The sequence below is a fragment of the Neoarius graeffei genome, chromosome 12 (genome assembly GCF_027579695.1).
Source record: "Neoarius graeffei isolate fNeoGra1 chromosome 12, fNeoGra1.pri, whole genome shotgun sequence".
Taxonomy (NCBI): domain Eukaryota; kingdom Metazoa; phylum Chordata; class Actinopteri; order Siluriformes; family Ariidae; genus Neoarius; species Neoarius graeffei.
Genome location: NC_083580.1, coordinates 70,549,662 through 70,570,551, shown reverse-complemented (window position 1 = coordinate 70,570,551; position 20,890 = coordinate 70,549,662). Strand labels below are relative to the sequence as shown.

Genomic DNA, 20,890 nt, shown 5'->3' with positions numbered 1-20,890 from the left:
TGATTTTGATTCTTAAAGCAGCGATTCAATATTTGACACTACTGCTGAATCTGATACGATTTAGATTCTTAAAGCAGCGATTCGATATTTGACACTACCTCCGAATCTGATATGATTTTGATTCTTAAAGCAGCGATTCGATATTTGACACTACTGCTGAATCTGATACGATTTCAATTCTTAAAGCAGCGATTTGATATTTGACACTACCTCCGAATCTGATATGATTTTGATTCTTAAATCAGCGATTCGATATTTGACACTACTGCTGAATCTGATACGATTTCGATTCTTAAAGCAGCGATTCGATATTTGACACTACCTCCGAATCTGATACGATTTTGATTCTTAAAGCAGCGATTCGATATTTGACACTACTCCTGAATCTGATACGATTTTGATTCTTAAAGCAGTGATTCGATATTTGACACTACCTCCGAATCTGATATGATTTTGATTCTTAAAGCAGCGATTCAATATTTGACACTACTGCTGAATCTGATACGATTTCGATTCTTAAAGCAGCGATTCGATATTTGACACTACCTCCGAATCTGATATGATTTTGATTCTTAAAGCAGTGATTCGATATTTGACACTACCTCCGAATCTGATATGATTTTGATTCTTAAAGCAGCGATTCTATATTTGACACTACTGCTGAATCTATGATTTCGATTCTTAAAGCAGCGATTCGATATTTGACACTACTCCTGAATCTGATATGATTTTGATTCTTAAAGCAGCGATTCGATATTTGACACTACCTCCGAATCTGATATGATTTCGATTCTTAAAGCAGCGATTCTATATTTGACACTACTGCTGAATCTGATACGATTTCGATTCTTAAAGCAGCGATTCGATATTTGACACTACCTCCGAATCTGATATGATTTTGATTCTTAAAGCAGCGATTCTATATTTGACACTACTGCTGAATCTGATACGATTTCGATTCTTAAAGCAGCGATTCGATATTTGACACTACCTCCGAATCTGATATGATTTTGATTCTTAAAGCAGCGATTCTATATTTGACACTACTGCTGAATCTGATACGATTTCGATTCTTAAAGCAGTGATTCGATATTTGACACTACTGCTGAATCTGATATAATTTTGATTCTTAAAGCAGCGATTCGATATTTGACACTACTGCTGAATCTGATACGATTTCGATTCTTAAAGCAGCGATTCGATATTTGACACTACTGCTGAATCTGATATAATTTTGATTCTTAAAGCAGCGATTCTATATTTGACACTACTGCTGAATCTGATACGATTTCGATTCTTAAAGCAGCGATTCGATATTTGACACTACTGCTGAATCTGATATAATTTTGATTCTTAAAGCAGCGATTCTATATTTGACACTACTGCTGAATCTGATATGATTTTGATTCTTAAAGCAGCGATTCGATATTTGACACTACTGCTGAATCTGATATAATTTTGATTCTTAAAGCAGCGATTCGATATTTGACACTACCTCCGAATCTGGTACGATACGATTTCAGTTTATTTTAGTAGCCTCTGATTAATATATGACCAATCTTGTTCAGAATCTGAGGAAGGCTTAACATTAATTTGTGAATGATGACGTAGAGAAGGTCTGATTTTAAGTATCAGAGTTCCTGGCAAGTATGAATATCATGAATCAATAAATAGAATATGAATTTTATTTAACAAACCATTTCTGTTTTTTTTTCCCCCTCAGTTAAAAAATCTATTTAATCAGTAATAATCTAGTTGTAATCGTTTCCTTGATTCATTTGAGTCATTTGCCTTTTAAATCAACACGTTGATCCAAATCTTATGATCATTATGTCTGTATCTTTTTTATTGGAAAAGGTATTTGTTGCAGAGTCATCCCTGTCAATGCCATTGACATTGAGTTTTGTTTGTTATTCCATAACTTTCCAATAGCAGAACAGGTCTGGGTAGCTGAGTTTTTAAAATTGTGTAAATGAATGAATTTGTTGGTCATTGATCATGATGTCCACCACTTTAAAAAAAAAAAAGTGATGGGCAATATTAAAAAAAAAAAACTACTTGTGTATATAATATAGTTTCTGCCATATATGATGTGTGATATTTTATATAGATTTGCTGCCAGTAAAACAATAAAAAAAACTAGAAGGGCACTTGGTAGAGTACACACCTCCACCAAGAGACACATCCAAATTTGCATCAAAATCTAATCAATTGTTCTTTGGCCCATGGTCCACCTTTTCTCAACATTTCATTGAAATCCATTCACTAGTTTTTGAGTTACGCTGGGAACAGATAGACAAACAGAGGTGAAAATATAACCACCTCCAACCAAGTTGGTGGAGATAAAAATAAAATGCTTTTTATTAAATGTCTACAAAAACAAGTTATTTAACACTGAAAAAGGGCATGGAAAATTCTGTAGTAATAATAATATTTTATTTTTTTCACAGTCCGGTTTCCATCAAATCCTGCGCTCTGATTGGCTGGCGAGCAGGTCCGTATCCTACGTTACGGACCCCGGTTATGGACCTCTGGCGACTTGCTCGTTCGCAACAACAAAAAATATAGTATCATTTTTTGTCAACATTTATCTTTTTTTTTTTTTTTTGTAAGATTTATTTATAAGATTATCAAAAATCTTATAAATTTTTGCCAGCATTTCTCAGGAGAATAGCATTAATTTAATTTTACAGCAGGGGCAGTGATAACGACAGTGTTCACAGCGAAAGCAAGTTTTACTACCCTGAGGAAGAAGAAATAAAAGAAAACATTTCAGGAGAAAGCTAAAAACCTGTAACTGTTGCTAACACCGAGCAAAAACATGGCTGAATCCTGAATGACTCAATTTTGTATAAATAGGGGACTACATAGGCGGCAAAATGTAGTTTTTCTCCTGCCATGGAAGTGCACTTGTATACCGAGGAGGAAGCAATTTGCATTACAGCCGTGAATGAGGATTCAAAATGGCGGCTCGGTTTTCCCTTTCGGGTGCTCTCGTTTTCTGTTAGAATTTGGTAAATAAAAAAATAAATATTATTTACCAGCTTAAGGTCGGTCTGTATGGTGAAATACCGTGACCTTGGTGTTGAATACTGACCTCGGCCCAGAGGGCCTCGCTCAGTACTTTCAAGACCTCGGTCACGGTATTTCACCATACAGACCTCCCAGCTGGTAAATAACATGTATATAATATTCGCATCCAATCAGCTGCTTATAGTCAATTTATTATTAAAAATACTGAAAATACATCATGTACTGCAAAATGTACACAGGGCGCGACATTAACTTTTAAACCCACTTGCCCTGGGGGGAAAGTGGGGGTAAATTTCCACTTGCCCCCCAATATTATCACTTTCCCCCTATTTTGCGAGGTTTTTTTTTTTTTAGGAAAACCGTAGAACAGTTGTGAATTACAACATAAAATGAAGCTCACGCATTTGAGTTGAAGTTTGGTTATTGGTTACTTCTTACTTGTAGCGGACAAGAACAATTTTATCCAAAATAGTTTTTCCTGCCTTAGTCGATTTATTTCCATTTCGCATGCATACAGATGTTGTAAAGTTCAGAGTTTGTGTAGAACTCTCTCTGACTGTAGGTTCATTACTCGATAATGAAGAAATAATAAAATAGAAATCTATAACAAAGTTTGTATGAAGAAAACAACAGGGTGCCAAGACTTTTGAACAGTACTATGTTTGAGAATATTTATATATCAGGTATTTTTATCATCATGCACCTCTAGGTTAAAAAAACAAAACAAAACCCTGCGCTGCATCATGACAGAAAGGATAATGTTTGAGTTTAAAATTATTGTTTAGTGTATAGGTTGTTGTGTTTTATACGGACCTGGCAACCTGTAACTGAATCAGCGCAGCTGGTCTGTCATGACGCAGGGTTGAGGTGGGTTTTTTTTTTTTATAAATAAACCTAGAGGTGGATGATATAACAACAAAAAAACCCCGATATATAAATATTTTGCACAGGACTGTGTTCCTCTGATAACAGGAACAAAGCTCCAGCTCTCTGCTCTTAATCTGTTTTGTTCTTTCAGGATTTATCGCGCATGTCGCTCCTTGTTGAGATTTTTATGCCCGAGTTGTTTGAAACCAATCCGGGTTTTCTGTGTCGAATAAGGAAACGGCTTCACCTGTAAGAAAATCAAACACTTTCATGAAGGAGCTAACTTGGATGCGAGCAGAAAAAAATAAAACGAGATTCTTAAGCAAAAACTTCCATCCTCACTTCCGACTTTGTTTTTGTAAAATACATTTTAAATACAATCGTGAATTTCTCTGAAGTTTTCAGGCTGAGCTCCTCTCTTCATATTCTTTAACCACTCATTTCTTCGTTGTTTTTGAAGCATTTGCTTCTATTTTGTAACATTTTTCTTGATAGCGGGGGGACAGTAATGTTTTTTATCTATTTCTCTGTTTGAACAAGCAAAAACAGCGCAAAAATTAACCACGTTGAAGACAGAATAAGCCTTGCCTGCATGAAAGGCGGTGTCTGTCTGACCCCAGCTGTAATTATCACGTGATGCACGACGTCCTGCACAAGGGGTCTATAAACAGTGGGCGTACCATACTACAACAGCAGGGGGATATAAAATAACTTGCAAAAACAGCCAAGACATAATCGCAGATACGTAGTAAGGGACGCGTTTAGGAACTAAAATAAAAGATCAAACAGCCTAATTTTTGTGGTGCTAGTTCGTAATATATGCTCATTCCAACTTGCCCAGTTGGGCATGTCGGGGATATAGCCCACTTGCCTGAATGCATGTTTCACTTGTTCACCCCGGACAATCGGGCAGTCCTTAATGTCAAGCCCTGGTACATCTGGTATTTATTTATGTTGTATCCCCTTCGGACACAAAGAAAAATGCTATGGAACTTCATGTGTACAATTGTATACGTTATGTCCAAAGGGGTTATTATCCTACTGCCCAGCCCTACTCAGATCTGTGGTGTTAAAGCTTCTCAGATATGCATAGCTGCCAACTACTACGAATAAATCGTATTTATTACGATTTGTCGTTTTGAGTACGAAAATACGAATTTACTACAATAAAATACAATTTTGCCAATTTTCATGGGTCATTTTCAAAGTCTATCACCGGTGGGATTCGTATTTGATAAAACACCGCTTCGTTCCAAGCGGCAGATACTACGCCAAATTTCATTGGCTATTGCTTGTTCTCTCAGCCAATCAATGATGCTGTTAGATCATCCATGGCACGCTATCGTCTGGCCTTTGTTCACGAAGTTTCTGAACAAAGCATGGCGTTTCAAGCTTTTGTTATGAAGATGTAGCGTAGTACTAATCTCTAAAGAAAGCATGGCTAAGGGGAAGGGCCAGCGCTTCAAGGACTCGTACCGAGAGGAGTTTCCCTTCATTTCTAAGTCAAGTAAGAGCGATCACTACGCGTTTTGTGCTCCATGTCGGCGAGGCATTTCTATCAGTCATGGCGGGCGTTTTGATATCGTAACACATGTGAAAACTAAGATGATAGTTTAGTTTGTAGAATAAATTTTGTCAAACTATTTTGTTTTAGTGTGATTTTTTTTTTTTCAGGGTAGTTTTGCTAGAAAGCTTTGGCGGCGGGAGGGCTTTACCCAACCTTGTATTACTATTTACAATTTCGGAATGTTGGCAGCTATGGATATGTCATCGCTTACATTGCATATTTAAAACGTTGACACGTATTACTGCACGTGAATAGAAAGAAGTCCTGAGTGTGTTTTCGCTTGCCATTTCGTTACAGTCGGAGAGTGTTGCATGCTTAGTTTGAGATGTGTGGAAGGGTGATTTAGGGTATAATGTCAAAGTTCACCGGGTTGCGCAAGTTCTAGAACACAGATTGTGAGCATTGGGCCATCGTTACACTCTGTACACGACTCAGAGTGCACTCCTGTCTCTCATGTATGCATGGATTGCAGATGATCTTAGAGATACCTGTTGTCACTTCTTTTTTTTCATCAAATTCATGCACGTCTTGCCATCATCTCTGTCTGTGATCTAGCAAACACTTTGAAGTTAGGCTTTTTGTTGTTGGCTTTTTTTTTCTTTTGAGAAAAAAAAACAAAACTTATGCAGTATATGTCTGAATTGAAGGTACAAAAATAGCAAAGACAACTGCTAGTAAACCAGAGTTATGGCCATGCCTGCACCATGGTCGACTATTTAAGACGTTTGGTACTTTTCCAACCATCTCCAAAAGCATAGTGGAGAATGTCCAGGCTTGTTATGAAATCCCAAAATGCACTGCAGTAGGTTAGTGGTAAAAGGTTAGTACCCTGGCTCCAGAGTGGCGCAACACTCATGAGCTCTATTTTGAATCCTGATGATGCCGTCCATGATAAGGAAACAAAGTTGGGCATGCTGTCCTCTCCCTGTCAGTTACAGGGACACTAACCAATCGTTGCTGTCTGTTAGCTTATTTATGAGTAAAGGCCTCTGCATGCTCTTGCGACAAGGCTTTCGCAGATAGCTTTTCGCAGACAGTTGTAATTTATCGTTGAGCGGGGAGTATAGGCGTGCGCGATGTTATTCACCGCCACAACGCAAGGGGGCGCGAAGTCGCGAAATCACTAGGAGTAGTTGGTGGGTGTGGTTAGTGGAGTGTTTATCTTCCGGTTGAGCAACAGGTCATTCAACACCGCTGTCCTTATAATGACTTGAACTGGAGTCGTATAGATGTACGTACTTCCTTGATCAACCGCTCTTCATGCTGCTCCATCTTCGCTTGTGTTTTTAAAAATGGCGGTCGTGAAAACAAACCAAACCGGGGAAGTAGGGAAGCGGAAGTGCGTGTACAGCGGATGTAGAGTGGACCAATCAGAGCCCTCTTGTCTGCGACGCTGTCTGCGGTGGTCACAAATTTTGGGAGGTGCGCGCAGAGCATCTGCGAAGGGGGGGGGGCTTCGCAGACGCCATCTGCGAGGACTGGGTTGTCAGCATAAATTGGCCCTAAGAGGGTGGTAGTGCTTTCCTTCATGTATGTTACACTGCCCTGTGATGCAGCAGGAGCAGCAGTTAAAAAGATGTGGTGGTTCCTGTTGAAGCACATGTGAGCCATCACCTCCTTGGTTGGTAGCTGTTATATGATTGGAGGAGCTGTCTAGTAAGTGGTCAAACTGGGGAGAAAATGGGTAACCCCCCCAAAAAAAAACCTGATACAGACTACCCATAATGCACTTACAAGTTTGTAGGGAATAGGGCACCATTTGGTATCCCAGACACAAGTGAGATTTGCGTTGCCGGAGTTATTTTTAAAACCGGTTAAAATTTTGGTCGTTACTAACATTCACCAAGTTAGCTAGCAAGTTCTTTGGCTAAAAATTTCCAGGTACTAGTTTATCCTTTTATAATTTGCATAGCAGGAAGCACAATGGTGCAGCTTTGCCACCTCACAGCTCCAGGGTCCCTGGGTAAGATCCTGAGCTTGGATTACTCTGTGTGTGGGTGTTTCATGTGTTCTTTCCCTGTCAATGTGGGGTCCCTTTTGGTTCTCTGGTTAAATCCTACTGTGCAAGCTATGGCAGATTAGAGTAGTATCCCACTGGGCTGCGACTAGTTGGAGACGCAACAATTGCGATAAAATATGCGAATTAAAGACAATTTTCACTTGGAATCACACTGAATTGATATTCGCATATTTTATCGCAATTGTTGTGTCTCCAACTAGTCGCAGGCTGTCGCAGCCCAGTGAGATACACTCGCACTTCCTGTCTCACGGAAACTGACTCGAGAAGGGTTGGTGACGGCTTTGCGACACCAGTGACGCGTTTGCGGCTATTTTGAGAGAAATTTTGTCGCACAAATTTTTTGAACATGTTCAAAATTTCAGCGACGAAGGAGCGACACATGCGAGGAAATTGACAAGCCCCGCGAATGTTTCAAGACACTTTTGAAACTCTCTGGCGAATGACGTTCGCAAGCTGTCGCAGCCCAGTGAGATGCTGGCTTTACCCCTCGGTGTCACGGAGTGTGTGTGTGCCGTGCCCTGGCATCCTATCCAGGGTGAATTGCGCCCACTGTTTCTTGGATAGGCTCCAGATCCACCATGATCCTGACCAAGATAAAGTGTATTGATGAATAAGAGACCATCTATTTTGTGACCTCGAAATTCGTCGGTATATAGATGCACCTGACCGGTGTGTTTCTCAAGCGAGGTCAGTTTTGCCCTTTAAGCTGATCGTTATCAGTAATCTCGATGTGTCCAATTCCCACCCTCCAGATAGGGGAGACCTATCACACAACAGCTACCAACCAGGAAGGGTGAAGGTCATTTCTTCCAAGGCATGCAATGACAACATCTTTTTGAACTGCTGCTTATGCAGAGTTCGGGGATGGCGTAACACGCTCAGAAGAAAGTGCTGTCCGTCTACTTCCGTAAGCATGAGCTCACAGATGTCCATGATTGGCTAGCATCAATGGAAGTCACAAGCGAGAGAGATGATGCCACGCCTCCCTCCCTCCCTCTCTGACAGTACAGGCCAGTTTTGCCCTCTTGAGCGCCTGGACGCGGATGGCTACGGCATCATCAAGATTCAAACTATTCCTTTTGAGTGCCATGGATGCATAGGATCATCTATTGTGTCCAATTTTACTAGCTGTATCAATGAGACAGGACGTAATGATGCACTGATCTACCTCGACAACCCAGACTAGCCTGAGTTTACCAGCAACACACTATAAGGCCCTGTCCACACGGCAACGGATTCAGGTGACTCCGATACAATTGCTTATCGTTTAGGCCTGGTGTCCGCACGGCACCGGCGTTTTGGGTGCCCAAAACGCAATCTTTTTGAGAACGGGTTCCAGAGTGGAAAGATCTGGCAATGTTGACGTTGTGAAGTCGTCTGGATGAGTAGAACGGATTTGTTTACGATGACGTCACAACCACATGACTGTGAGTGCTTCATGCCGGGTAGAAGTGTAACGAACTCGATGCGAGTTGTCAACAAATCCTATAACTTGGTTCATGAAACGCGCTTACAAAATATTTTCACTGTGAATATTTATTGTGTAATGGTGCAAAGTGAGAGAGAGAGAGAGAGAGAGAGACTCTGCCCTTAGGGCAGAGTCAATCCCGCCAGCAAAAATAGGGAAAAAAAGGAGCGATCTCACCTCTTCAGATGTTGGTTTAAGTCCGACAATACATTCCTCAAAAAGGGCGTAGAAGAGCAAATTAATCCATCGTGTAGCATTCAATTTATTCCGGACCATTAAAGACGCCGCCTTCCAGGTAGAATCATACGTCATCCTCGCCGCCATATTGGATAGGTCAAAGCAGAGAATAAAGATTAGCTGCGTTTAACTGTACCAACAGGTTTACCGTCCAAACGAGATCACATGGGATTACCTTTCACAGGTGAGAAACAACAAATTAATCCATCAACATGTAGCATTCAATTTATTCTGGACCATTAAAGATGCCGCCTTCCGCGTAGAATCATACGTCATCCTTGCCGCCATATTGGATATGTCAAAGCGGAGAATAAAGATTAGCTGCGTTTAACTGTACCATCCAAACGGGATCACATGGGATTACCTTTCACAGGTGAGACTGGAAAAATACTTTTCATTGTATTTGGTCATTATAATGTAATTTTACGAACAGATTTTTCCTGACTTTGTGGCTAATATGAAGTCTCGCGCATAATAGTTTATGCGCATGCGTCCTTACTTCTTCTATTGTTCTGGTGTCTCCGAAGGGACCGTCTTACAGCGCCCCTAGAGGTGTGGCATGTGTATTGCATCGTTTTCAGCAAGCGTTGCGTTGCCATATGGACCTGATATTTTACTGATTGTTGCCCATTTGGACGCGATATATTTTTAAATAGCATCTCGTTGCCGTTGTCGTGTGGATGTAGCCTAAGATTAGCCACAGTGTGCTTTGACATTGTAAAATGTGTCAACTTATAAACAGATCACGTTTCCCCAGAAGGGCCTGCTTTTCATTTTCATCGTGTTGACACAAAACAAGTGATGTTGGTGTACGACCACAATGCTGTTTTGGTGTACACCAACGATAACATGTATTGTTAAAGGTCTCGAAGTGGCCGAGAGCCTGCATCGTTCTCAGGCTCTGCAAACGATGCAGCTAATAACCTAATCCCCCAGCCATCTGGGAGTCTACAAATCTACTTCTGCCAATTTACCATAGCTGCTATTGTCATTAGGAGCTGCTATCAAAGCAATATTTCCTATTTGGCAATTGGATTGTCTTGTGTAATATCGTGTTTAGTAATGTCTTGGCTAATGGTTTTGAAAGATCAGCACGTTCTGGGAAAGGGGGCCATGAGTCAGAGGTTTCTGAGGAAGGACACTCTGTGGAGCCGCTGGAGTGTTCAGTAGACCTGTGTGTCTGGCTTCTGTAGGACTGTATCTCCTCCTCAGTAGATTAATGCCACTAATCTGGTGTAGGCTGAGGCCACGGTCGGGGCGTCCGGGATTATGAGCCAACGTTTTGTGTAGAATTCACTCTGTTCTGTGCGTACATGTCGAGCATTATGGATTCCTGTCGTGACAAAGTTACATCATACTGGTGGATAGTTGAATGTATCTGCAGGCTTAATTTAACTGCACATTATGCATTGTTGTTGTAAATGCTGCAGCCTGCTCAGACACGTATGACCCCTTAGGTTCTTTGGGTCTTTTTAGACTGTTTGAATTGAGATTTAAAATTTGTGCGCTGAAAATAAAGCGACCTGTACGTGTCACTAGATTTAACAAGATCAGCGAATTTTTAAAAAATTTAAGTTGCATGAGGACTCTTTTGTGTTGATCCTGATGATGTTTTTTGTTTTCACGTTCAAAACCTGGGATGTTGTTGTTTTTCATACCTTTTCTACTCATATATTTTATTCTTTTGTATCACCATTACTTGTAGTTTTCAAGGAAATATTTTTTTTAATGAATATTTTCAGATTCGTATTTACCATGATGCTTTTCTTTTACCATTGACTTATTTTACTTTTCTTGCTTCACTATGTTAAATAAGATGCCTCAAAGCTGTCAGTGTTTTTAGGAAAAATAACCGTAAAAACATCACCCTGTTTCCCAGTAATGTGTCAGCCTCTTCACACACAAACCTTCCCGGTAATTTCCCAGGAATAGTAGAAGTCTTGACAATATATCTGAACTTTTAAGTACATGTATCAATCTCACTCGCGCTTGCTGTCTTTTTTTTTTTTTTTTTTCCCCTCCCCACAGGTATCATGTCTTCCAGAGAGCGCCGCACAGAGCTGCACATAAAGGCTGAGCCCAGCAGTCCAGAGGGCGGAGGTGGCGGCGGGAGGACGAGTCCCGGAGGTGTCTCTTCTGACTCGTCTCAGAGCGGTGGAGGAGGCGTACGGGGAGAAGGAACAGCACGCTACTCGTCGCCTGTATACAGCCCGGCACTGCGCTGCCACTTTAAGGAAGATGGAGCCGATGGTGCAGACGAGGGCTCTACGGGCAGCAGCGGGGGCCGCTGCAAATACGCCCTGAGCACTCTTCCTAAGAGGCTTTGCCTCGTATGTGGAGACGTGGCCTCTGGCTACCACTATGGTGTGGCGTCCTGCGAAGCCTGCAAGGCGTTCTTCAAGAGAACCATCCAAGGTGAGCACACCTGCCTGTCAGCAGGAGGAGAAAGAATAATAGTTTAGCTAATATAAATGGGAGCACGCCTGGAAACATACTCGCTTTACTAAAGCTGTATTCACACTAGGCATTTTTTTTTTGTATGGATTTTGCTTCCTGATGCATTTTTATTGCTGATGTATAAGTTTAAAAAAAGCATCTCAGCAGGTGATTTGTACATTGTAACTACGACATTGCTGTTACTACATGCTTGTGCCTTGTACAAGTTATTTTTTAAATAGTTTAGCTAACTACCTGTATTATTACTATGAATAAAAAACATTTATCAAAATTTACTGTCATGCAAATAACCAGGATAGGTATTTTTTTTTTAAACCAACATGCTACCTTCTGTAAGTTTTTAAAGCTGCCCATACTGTTCTGGCGGTTAAGGAGGGGGGGGAAAACCCTCTAGTACACAACACAAGTTATAATTTTCCAATGTGTGTCAACGAGTTCGAGCTGTATGTAAAAGAGGAAATATCCCAAATAAGTGAACTCTAGCATTATTTTTATTCCTTCCACTCTTCACCTCCTTAACAGGCAACATAGAATACAGCTGTCCAGCGTCCAACGTGTGTGAGATCACCAAGAGGCGCAGGAAGGCCTGCCAGGCATGTCGCTTTACAAAGTGCCTCAAAGTGGGCATGCTCAAAGAGGGTAAGAAAATGAACGCGATACAGCCATTATAGCAAAGTGAATGCACTCTGTCTTTTTGTTCCATTTTATTTTGCTATTCCAGTCACTTTACCTTAGTACTACTAGACATTTTTCACGTAACTGGTGTGTGTGTATGTGTGTGAGAAGGAGTTCGTCTGGATCGAGTGAGAGGAGGGAGGCAGAAGTACAAACGGCGGCCAGAAGTGGAGAACGCCATGTACCAGAGCACACCAATACCTGTAAAGAAGGAGGGGGAAAGAGGTAAATAATACACAGATATTATAATATAGTTAAGTTATTCCACGAAATCGAGTCGTACGTGAGCTGATGGCCGACAAAGTGTGTAGCACAAAGTCGGCTATAATAATAATAACAATAAGTTCAATTTATATAGCGCCTTTCAAAAAACCCAAGGACGCTTTACAATTATAGACAAAGAAAAAATAATAACAATAAAAAAATAAAAAAATAAAAGTAAAAAGTCCACCAAGTAGGGGTCAAGATGTAATTCCAGTGGTGTAGCAGCCACAGTCCCACCAAAAGGCGCATGAAAACGAGTCCCACATCTCCAGCACAGCCGCCGCGACGCCGTCAGCCACATCGCTCGAACACCACGCCATGGATCCACAAAGCGAGCAGAGAAGCTCCGCCACGCAGAACGCTGGTGTGTCCCAAACCGCCTGCACAGCCGCCGCGACGCCACCGAGCAACATCGCTCGGAACATCACGCCAAACGTTAAAGTGCAGAGCGCTGGACAACCACGAATGTTAAATGAGCAACGAGCTTACTGCAGTCCACAGCTGGGAGCACAGGCATCACCCACGGCGAACCAAGGCCAAGAGGGAACCAACGCTCAAACTGGGTCCGGAGCTACACCACAACCCGCGGACAAAACACTCAAACAAACATCAAACTACACAAACACACAGAAAAAAAAAAAATAAATAAAATGAAAATTGAAAAAGAAAGAAAATAAAAATAAAATTTAAAAAAAGCTCTGGTGAGAAGCGGCAGTCATAATGCGCACGACGTACTCTCAACCGGAAACAGAAAAAAAAAAACATACATATAAACCATGTAAGACGAAATTGAGTGGAATAACTGTTTTATTATATCCACCTTCACTGGATTTTGAGAAACGGAGCATTTTTATTTTTTGCAAATTCGATAAATAAAAACTTTATCCAAAACGTCAGACAAAATCATGTCCGCTTAGGCGGACCTGTCGATGGCTACACAGATCAACTTGAGTGTTTTTTTTTGTTTGTTTTTTTGTCGAAAGTGCCGTCTTGCTGTCATGCCAGGGTATAGAATAGCTTTAGACATTTATTTAATTCTTCCTTGGTCATTTCAGTTATGTAATTTTCAAACTTCTTTGAGCTTTTGAACCAGTCTAAAAAATTCAACAAATTTTTAATGCTTAAAGATGAAGAATGTAAACAAATTAGCAAAATAACAGGAGCAATTTGTGAAAAACGCTATAATAATAACTCTTGAAAAATTAAAAAAAAAAGTTCTTACTATCAAATACTTTTATTCCATATTTTGTTGTTTTTTTGGGGGGGGGGGTATTTTTATTTCATCCTCAGTTGGTTCAGCAGCACGCTCCACCATTTTGTTTTTCCTCTACTCCTGGTATAGACCCTTTTCACTCACGTGACCTTCGTAAACGCGACCGCCATTTTGGACATGAAGAAATAACGGTTTATGGCACAGACCCTTTCGGTTCTCGCTCATCTAGCTGCTACAATGACTGCTTAGAGTGCAACAATAATACCTAACGCACATTTAAGTACCCGTCGTAAAGACGTGAAACTCGTCGAGTGACGAGTGTGTTCATTGATAAGCTAACACAATCTAAAAGTAGACATACCATCACACTGCCCTGGTGCTGTGTACAGTTTCCCTTCTATGGTCTGTGCACTCACTATTTGCCATTACTTTCTCCAACCCAGTGTTCGAACTATGCCGATATTTTCGGGGGGTCCCTTTTTTTCCCTTGGGGGGTGTGTGTGTGTGCTTGCACTTGTCTCAGAGCGCGTATCTCCAAACACATGAGAAGCCTATCTTGCGCACATATCACGCGGACTCCACACTAGGGATGTTAACCGATGACCGTTTGACCGGTGGTTGACCGAATCAACGTTAACCGGTTAATTTTTTTTTGGTTGTCGGTGAAAAAAAAAAAAAATCAATCGTTTTGAAGCTGCTGATTTTGGAGCGGAGAACCTGGAATTCTGTGTTTGTAAACGCTTGGGCCATGCCATGCGGTGTAAGGACGACAGCTGACAAATCAGAAACACCCATTCAGTCATGTCCCGCCCTCCCGCCCCAGTTAAAGACAGCTGACAAATCAGAAGCACCCATTCAGTCATGTCCCGCCCCAGTTGAACACAACTGCCACCAGTGTTGCCAGATTGGGCAGTTTTAAGTGGATTTTGGCGGGTTTTGAACATATTTTGGGCTGGAAAACGTCAGCAGTATCTGGCAACATTGGCTGCCACTCGGCGAAAGAAAAAAGTGTAGACACAGGCTTTTTAGCTTACAAATTACTATTGTTTTTTTTTTAATTATTATTAGAAGGCACATCGAGTTTAGTCCTGCCTTGGCCAGTGCATTCTGAAAGTATGTTTCGGTCTGTAGCCAACAATGCATGTTACTGCAGATCATATCTCTCCACACAAACTAAAGGCGCAGATGCCGACTTTTTCACGGCTTTTTCATGGACTGTAACGGCATTTGCTTATGTAGTAATTTTAATACACAATTTACTCTGATGAAATTATTCAGACACTCCAACACCCCACCCCCCCAAAAAAAATAGGATCTGCACAAGCCGTGAAAAAGGCACGCCGTTTGCATCCCTGATTAAACTCAGGTTAACCGACTTTAACCGGCTAATAAGGCTCGGTGGTCGGTCAAGATTTTTTTTTTAGTTTTCGCCATCCCTACTCCACACCTCCACACACGCATCGCATCTGAAGTCATAACTCATCAGGGGAAATCGTGCCCGCATTGGCAAAAAACAACCTCGCATCAACAATGATACCACACGCAAGAAAAAAAAAAAAAACAGTCAGGCTACTCAACACATCTGATCCACAGCAGCACCAAAGCATCACTGGAAATCATTTCAACAACCAATCTTCCATTTCAACACGCGTCAACAAACAAATGGCACCACAAACATGAACGAATCGGTCAGGCTACCGATTCCAAACCCACAGCAGACGAATAATTAAATGCATCTTCCCTTAAAGCAGAATCGACCACAAAGGAAGTCTGTTGGCACACTTCCTTTCTACTAGTTTGTGTCCCCAACCTGGCAGCAGCAGTCGTTGTCATATCGGTTTATTTTATCTTTGATGTAAACACAACACTTCGGATATGCAAATGCTTCCCGTTACACACGATTGCTATGTCAATAAACATCATTTTGCCAATATTTTAGAGACCATCCATCTTCTCCGTCGGTCAGCATCTGTCGGGATCCGATAAAATGATAAACCTTGCCTTGTGTGTTGATGGTTACTACATCCAGGTGCACAACAATATAATGGCATGATGGAAGTCTTGCTGAAAGTAAAAACTTTCTTTGATGGCTATATTCCTTTCGATGCTTCGCCGTCATTCCTCGTTGTTGGCTGTGGTAGACTACTGGTAGTTCATGTCCAAAATGGCGGCCGCGTTTGTCGTGACGTCACGTGAAAAGGGTCTATATGAGCTGGTAGTAGAGTAACCAATCGGAGCATGCAGTTGCTCATATCCAGTGAATGTGGAAAGAATAATTTAAGCTATTACACAGGTGGATTACAGTATGAAAAAAAACATTGGTCACTTTGATGTTTAGATGCAAAGATTTTTTTTTTCAGTCCAATGAATATATCCTGAGATTGCGAGTTCACATCCAAGGGACTAAAACTTTCCGTGCATATTCAATCGCAGAGACGGTAACCAATTGTGGCTGTCTGTAAGCTCCTGTATCTGGAAGAGGGCAGATGGCGCTTTCCTTTGTGTGTCTTATGTGGTGCAGAAGTTTGAAAAGACGCAGTTGACTGGCTTCACATGTCTTGTAGGACACTCGTTTTAGCCTTCAGTCTGTATGATAGGGAGGGAGGGAGGGAGTGGGTGGATGAGGGGCAATTGGAAAGTGACCAAAGTTGAGAATAAAATGGGGGAAAAGATCTTCTCTAAAAAAAATTGGCACTCTGTTGAAAACCTCATGTACATGTAACGCAGAACCTGAATGTAACTGAATTACAGGGTGCTAGCTAAGATGTCAATTGCATTATTGTTCCTAAATGATCAGTCTCCAAGAAACGTACTCTGAACGTTCTTATTAAACAAAAGGATGAGTCCGAATTCATGTCCTGCAACATTCTGTTTCAAGGTGTTTGCTAGATGCGCATTGCACCATCTGATTTTAACCTTGAAATCCTTAATAAATAAATTTAATTTAATTTTGTCTTGGCGAGTTGTTTTTGTTCTTACTGTGTGTACAAAAATTCTGAGCATGAATGTTATTTTTCAGCTATATATTAGGGTGCATCAGTTGCCCCCTAAAAATGAAAAGTTCCTCTGATCATGATGCATTTTTGTTTTTATGTTCCTTTTGGTAAGAAAACACACTGGGTGAAATATTTTGACAAAATTCAAAAGTTTAATGGTGGCACCAGGAGCTCAAAGTTTTGGAAAAAGCTGCTATTTTATGACTTTAATGACAAAATTTCGATCACTTTTCATGAAACATTATGGCACCTTATAGAGTATACCAAATATCTTAGATACACATTTTTAGTACATATTCTAAATATATTATCAAGCACAGTTTGAGTTTTAGCTGTTCATTGAATCATTGTTCAACTACTTTTAAACAATACAAATGTATTATGAATCACATTAATGCTTCTCAATCCCTCGCAAAGGTTCTTAACATGATCTCTGGGTCACAAGAAATCAATAAATGGAGTCCAACATTGTGATTCAAACCTTACGCGAAAACATAAAATAAGTGTTTTTTTGGCAAAAAATGAATTTCATGGTGCCACCATTAGACTTTTGAATATGGTCAAAAAATTTTACAAGATGTCTTTATTGGTGAAAAGGAACACCCAAACAAAAATGCATCAGATTTTATGAAAGCGAGGGCAACTGATGCACCCTAATATATATATTTTTTTTATTGACAGAATAACCAGCTAATTTGCGTACATAAAGATTAAAACTAGATGGCCTTTCGATTTCATAAAATCAGTGAAATTTGGTCATTGTGATAGATGTTTATTTCTGTAATGTCTCACAAAATATCAGGCCATTCTGAGGCTGGGAAGTTATTTAATTTGAAGGGCTTCCCAAGCAAATAATGTGCATGAAGTCGTTCTCTTCATACAGTTAAGCAGACAGAGGTGCGTGTATGCGCAAATTTACCTTCGTCGTCTTCATCTTTTGGGTTTTATGACAGCTGGCACCCAGCGTTGCATTACTGCTATCTTGACCGTGCACTGACATTTACATCATTCTGTCGCTAAATGAACAGCTGATCACACCGAGGTGCTCGCTGACCGCCGATATTTATTAGTTTGGTATTTCCTGCATTTCCTTTCCTTCACAACATAACATCCTCTCACTTTCCGTTACTATAGTCGGTCTTTCATGTTTCATTCGCGCACTCGCGTCCTCCGTTTTTCTTTCCTGTTTCAAATTTGTATCCCACAATGCCTTGCGCGAACAGGGAAAGCCCACCACGTGATGCATGACGTAGTATCTTGTATTGCATCATGGTGAAGCAGGAAAAAAATAGCGGAGAATTTAGGGCCATGTGGCCTTAAATTCATTAATTGTTCAAATTTTTTTTTTTTTAACTAATAAAATTGGAAGTCTGTGATTCAAATTCAGTAGCTTTCAGTCATCTGAACAAAAATAATTAGATGTCAGGGAAAATTCTTTTTTATGACCTACGCTTGAAAAATCTGAAAGGCAGTCTAGCTTTAAATTGAGATTATTAACAGATTATTAGGGTGCATGTAAAGATCTCATTTTGTGCGTTTATTACTAGTCCCGCTTTTTAATTGTTTGGTGTGTGTGTGTGTGTGTGTGTGTGTTTCCCAGGCTCCCCCAGCATCATCGTGTCGCATCTGCTGGTAGCCGAGCCTGAGAAGCTGTTCGCCATGCCGGATCCACTGCAGCCCGACACGGCTCAGCGCACCCTCACTACGCTGTGTGACCTCGCTGACCGCGAGCTCGTCGTCATCATCGGCTGGGCCAAACATGTCCCTGGTGAGAAAGCGGAACTAGACGGAGTAATGAAGCAGATACAAGTACGGTCTAGATTTGAAGGTACTGATAATAGGCTGGCATTTCCTGAAGCCGTTAAAAGACCAGCTGGAAAAGCAGTGTAAAGGTAGAGAACCTGTCAGCCCATTGTTTCGGTGGCCCCCTGCAGAGAGACCTAGAATGTCTCGAGCGCACGTTGCTGTGGAGAAACGTGTGCCTGGAGAAGAAACACTTATAATTGAAAGGGTAGCTGGAGATAGGGATGCAGTGTGGGATGTTTTTCACCTAATTGCCGTCCAGACCCACAGCAAGTTTTCCAGGCTTTTCCCTGCAAGGCGTGAGCGAGCGAGCGAGTGTGAGCGCCCTGGCTTTGGTTAGTTCCATGCTAATTTTAAAGAGTGCTCTAAATTCCAGTGTACAGTTGTAGATCAGAATTCCAGGTTACAGTTGTTTGATTCAAATCAATAATACCGTGAACTACGCTTATTCTTATTCTCTGTCTCTTTTGCTCTCTCAATGCGGTGCAGGATTTCTCTCTCTGTCTCTGGCTGACCAGATGTCTGTACTGCAGTCTGTATGGTTGGAGGTGCTGGTACTCGGGGTGGCATATCGCTCTCTGGGCTGCGAGGATGAAGTGGTGTTTGCTGAAGACTTTGTGCTGGACGAAGAGATGTCACGTGTAGCTGGCTTGACCGAGCTGAATGCTGCCATCTGCCAGCTGGCACGCCGCTTTAGGGCCCTGCAGCTGGAGCGTGAGGAGTTTGTCATGCTAAAGGCCATCGCTCTCACCAACTCAGGTGAGCAGCTTTATCACTTCCAGTCTTTACCAAGATACCAGTGTCCTGATTCAGTCATACATATTTCATTTTCTGCTCGAAGCTAGGGATGTGCGTTGGAAGAGTCGGCTTTTTTATTTGCATGGCACGAAGAAAAGGCACATCGATTAACAAGAGCATAATAGACGGCTCGTGTCTGGTGTAAACTTGGTTCATTCGTTCATCTTGAGTAACTTCTGTATCTTGGCCGGAGTTGCTTTGTTTTAAATTATATACTGTTTGTTTATATTTTGGGATCTTGAAGCAAATTAAATAACTGCAGGAGTGGGATTGAGAATTGAAAAGAAAAAAAAAATTCATGCCCTTCTACTCAAAGACACAGACTCAAATTGTCAACCTTTCATCAGGCTCTACGTATGAGTAATGGACATTACGCAACTACTTAATCGTCATCTTTCAACTGCTCCCGTTAGGGGTTGCCGCAGCGGATCATCCTTCCCGATTTATGATCTGTAGATTTTATTTATTTATTTATTTATTTAACACCAAATGCCCTTCCTGACACAACCCTCCCTGATCTATCTGGCCTTGGGACTGGCACTAAGAATGCACTGGCTTGTGCAACCCCAGTGGCTGGGTATTTTTACCTAATCTGCATGTCTTTGACCTGTGGGAGGAAATCGGAGCGCCTGAAAGAAACCAATACAGACACATGGAGAACATGCAAACTCCATACAGAAAGGCCCGCGTCAGCAATGGGCTTCGAACCCGGAACCTTCTTGCTGTGACCACAGAGATGCCTACCCCAAATTTTGAATTTCAGTATTCTTGAAAACATTTTTCAGTATTTTGGAATGACTTTCAGTAACATTAATTTATGTGCATTTCCATTATAAAGAGGTGTATATACCAATATGTTTAACATTTAAATTATTAAAAAGAACTGTTTTGTGTGAATTGAATAAACAAAACGCGAGCAGCCATCTCAACTGAATTTCCACTCAACAAATTTCTAGAGCATACAATATCTCACATTTTTATAAATACAATAGTGTTCCCTGTTTGCAGACATTACGGTTGACTACCAATCATTGGTATTGAATGTAACTCCTCAAAAGTATTATATTATATTGCCTGGCAAAATGTTCTACCTGTTAACGGATTCTAATAAAATTTAAAAAAAAATTCTTATTTCATGCCAAAGAGAGTCCGACATTGTTATCTTAATGTCCCAATATATAAATACTTCAGCATAATGCTTCAGAAGAGACATTGAATAAAATGACATTTATAATTGTATTTAAAACAGTGGAATGATCAATTTTTTTGCCACAATCCCAACAGCACTAATCATAAAATTCTGTTTTTGATCATACTACATGTACATTTGCACTTGCAACACTGAAAAGACTTTGAATTCAAGAAGTACAGCCAGTGTTTGATATTTCAGTGAATAAAAATCATACATGTAAAAAGAAACTGAATAAGTTTAACTCACATTTCATGGCACTAATTGGCAAGTTCAACTCCAAGCACAGGTCAACCATCACCG

The 20,890-nt window shown here is 40.8% G+C and overlaps 1 protein-coding gene across 6 annotated transcripts in view; it reads left to right on the top strand.

The window, feature by feature from the left end:
* Window positions 1-20,890, top strand: part of esrra (estrogen-related receptor alpha) — a 37,145-nt gene that overhangs the window by 10,382 nt on the left and 5,873 nt on the right. For 4 of the 6 annotated variants that reach the window (XM_060936347.1, XM_060936349.1, XM_060936346.1 and 1 more), the window contains 5 exons: window positions 11,221-11,607; window positions 12,172-12,288; window positions 12,436-12,549; window positions 18,398-18,565; window positions 19,090-19,359. In XM_060936347.1, the coding sequence (XP_060792330.1) occupies window positions 11,226-11,607; window positions 12,172-12,288; window positions 12,436-12,549; window positions 18,398-18,565; window positions 19,090-19,359 (1,051 nt within the window). In that variant the 5' untranslated portion in view covers window positions 11,221-11,225. Of the gene's footprint in view, window positions 1-7,766; window positions 9,566-11,071; window positions 11,107-11,220; window positions 11,608-12,171; window positions 12,289-12,435; window positions 12,550-18,397; window positions 18,566-19,089; window positions 19,360-20,890 lie in introns of those variants that run through there. The other 2 variants (XM_060936348.1, XM_060936343.1) reach the window with 2 other exon arrangements.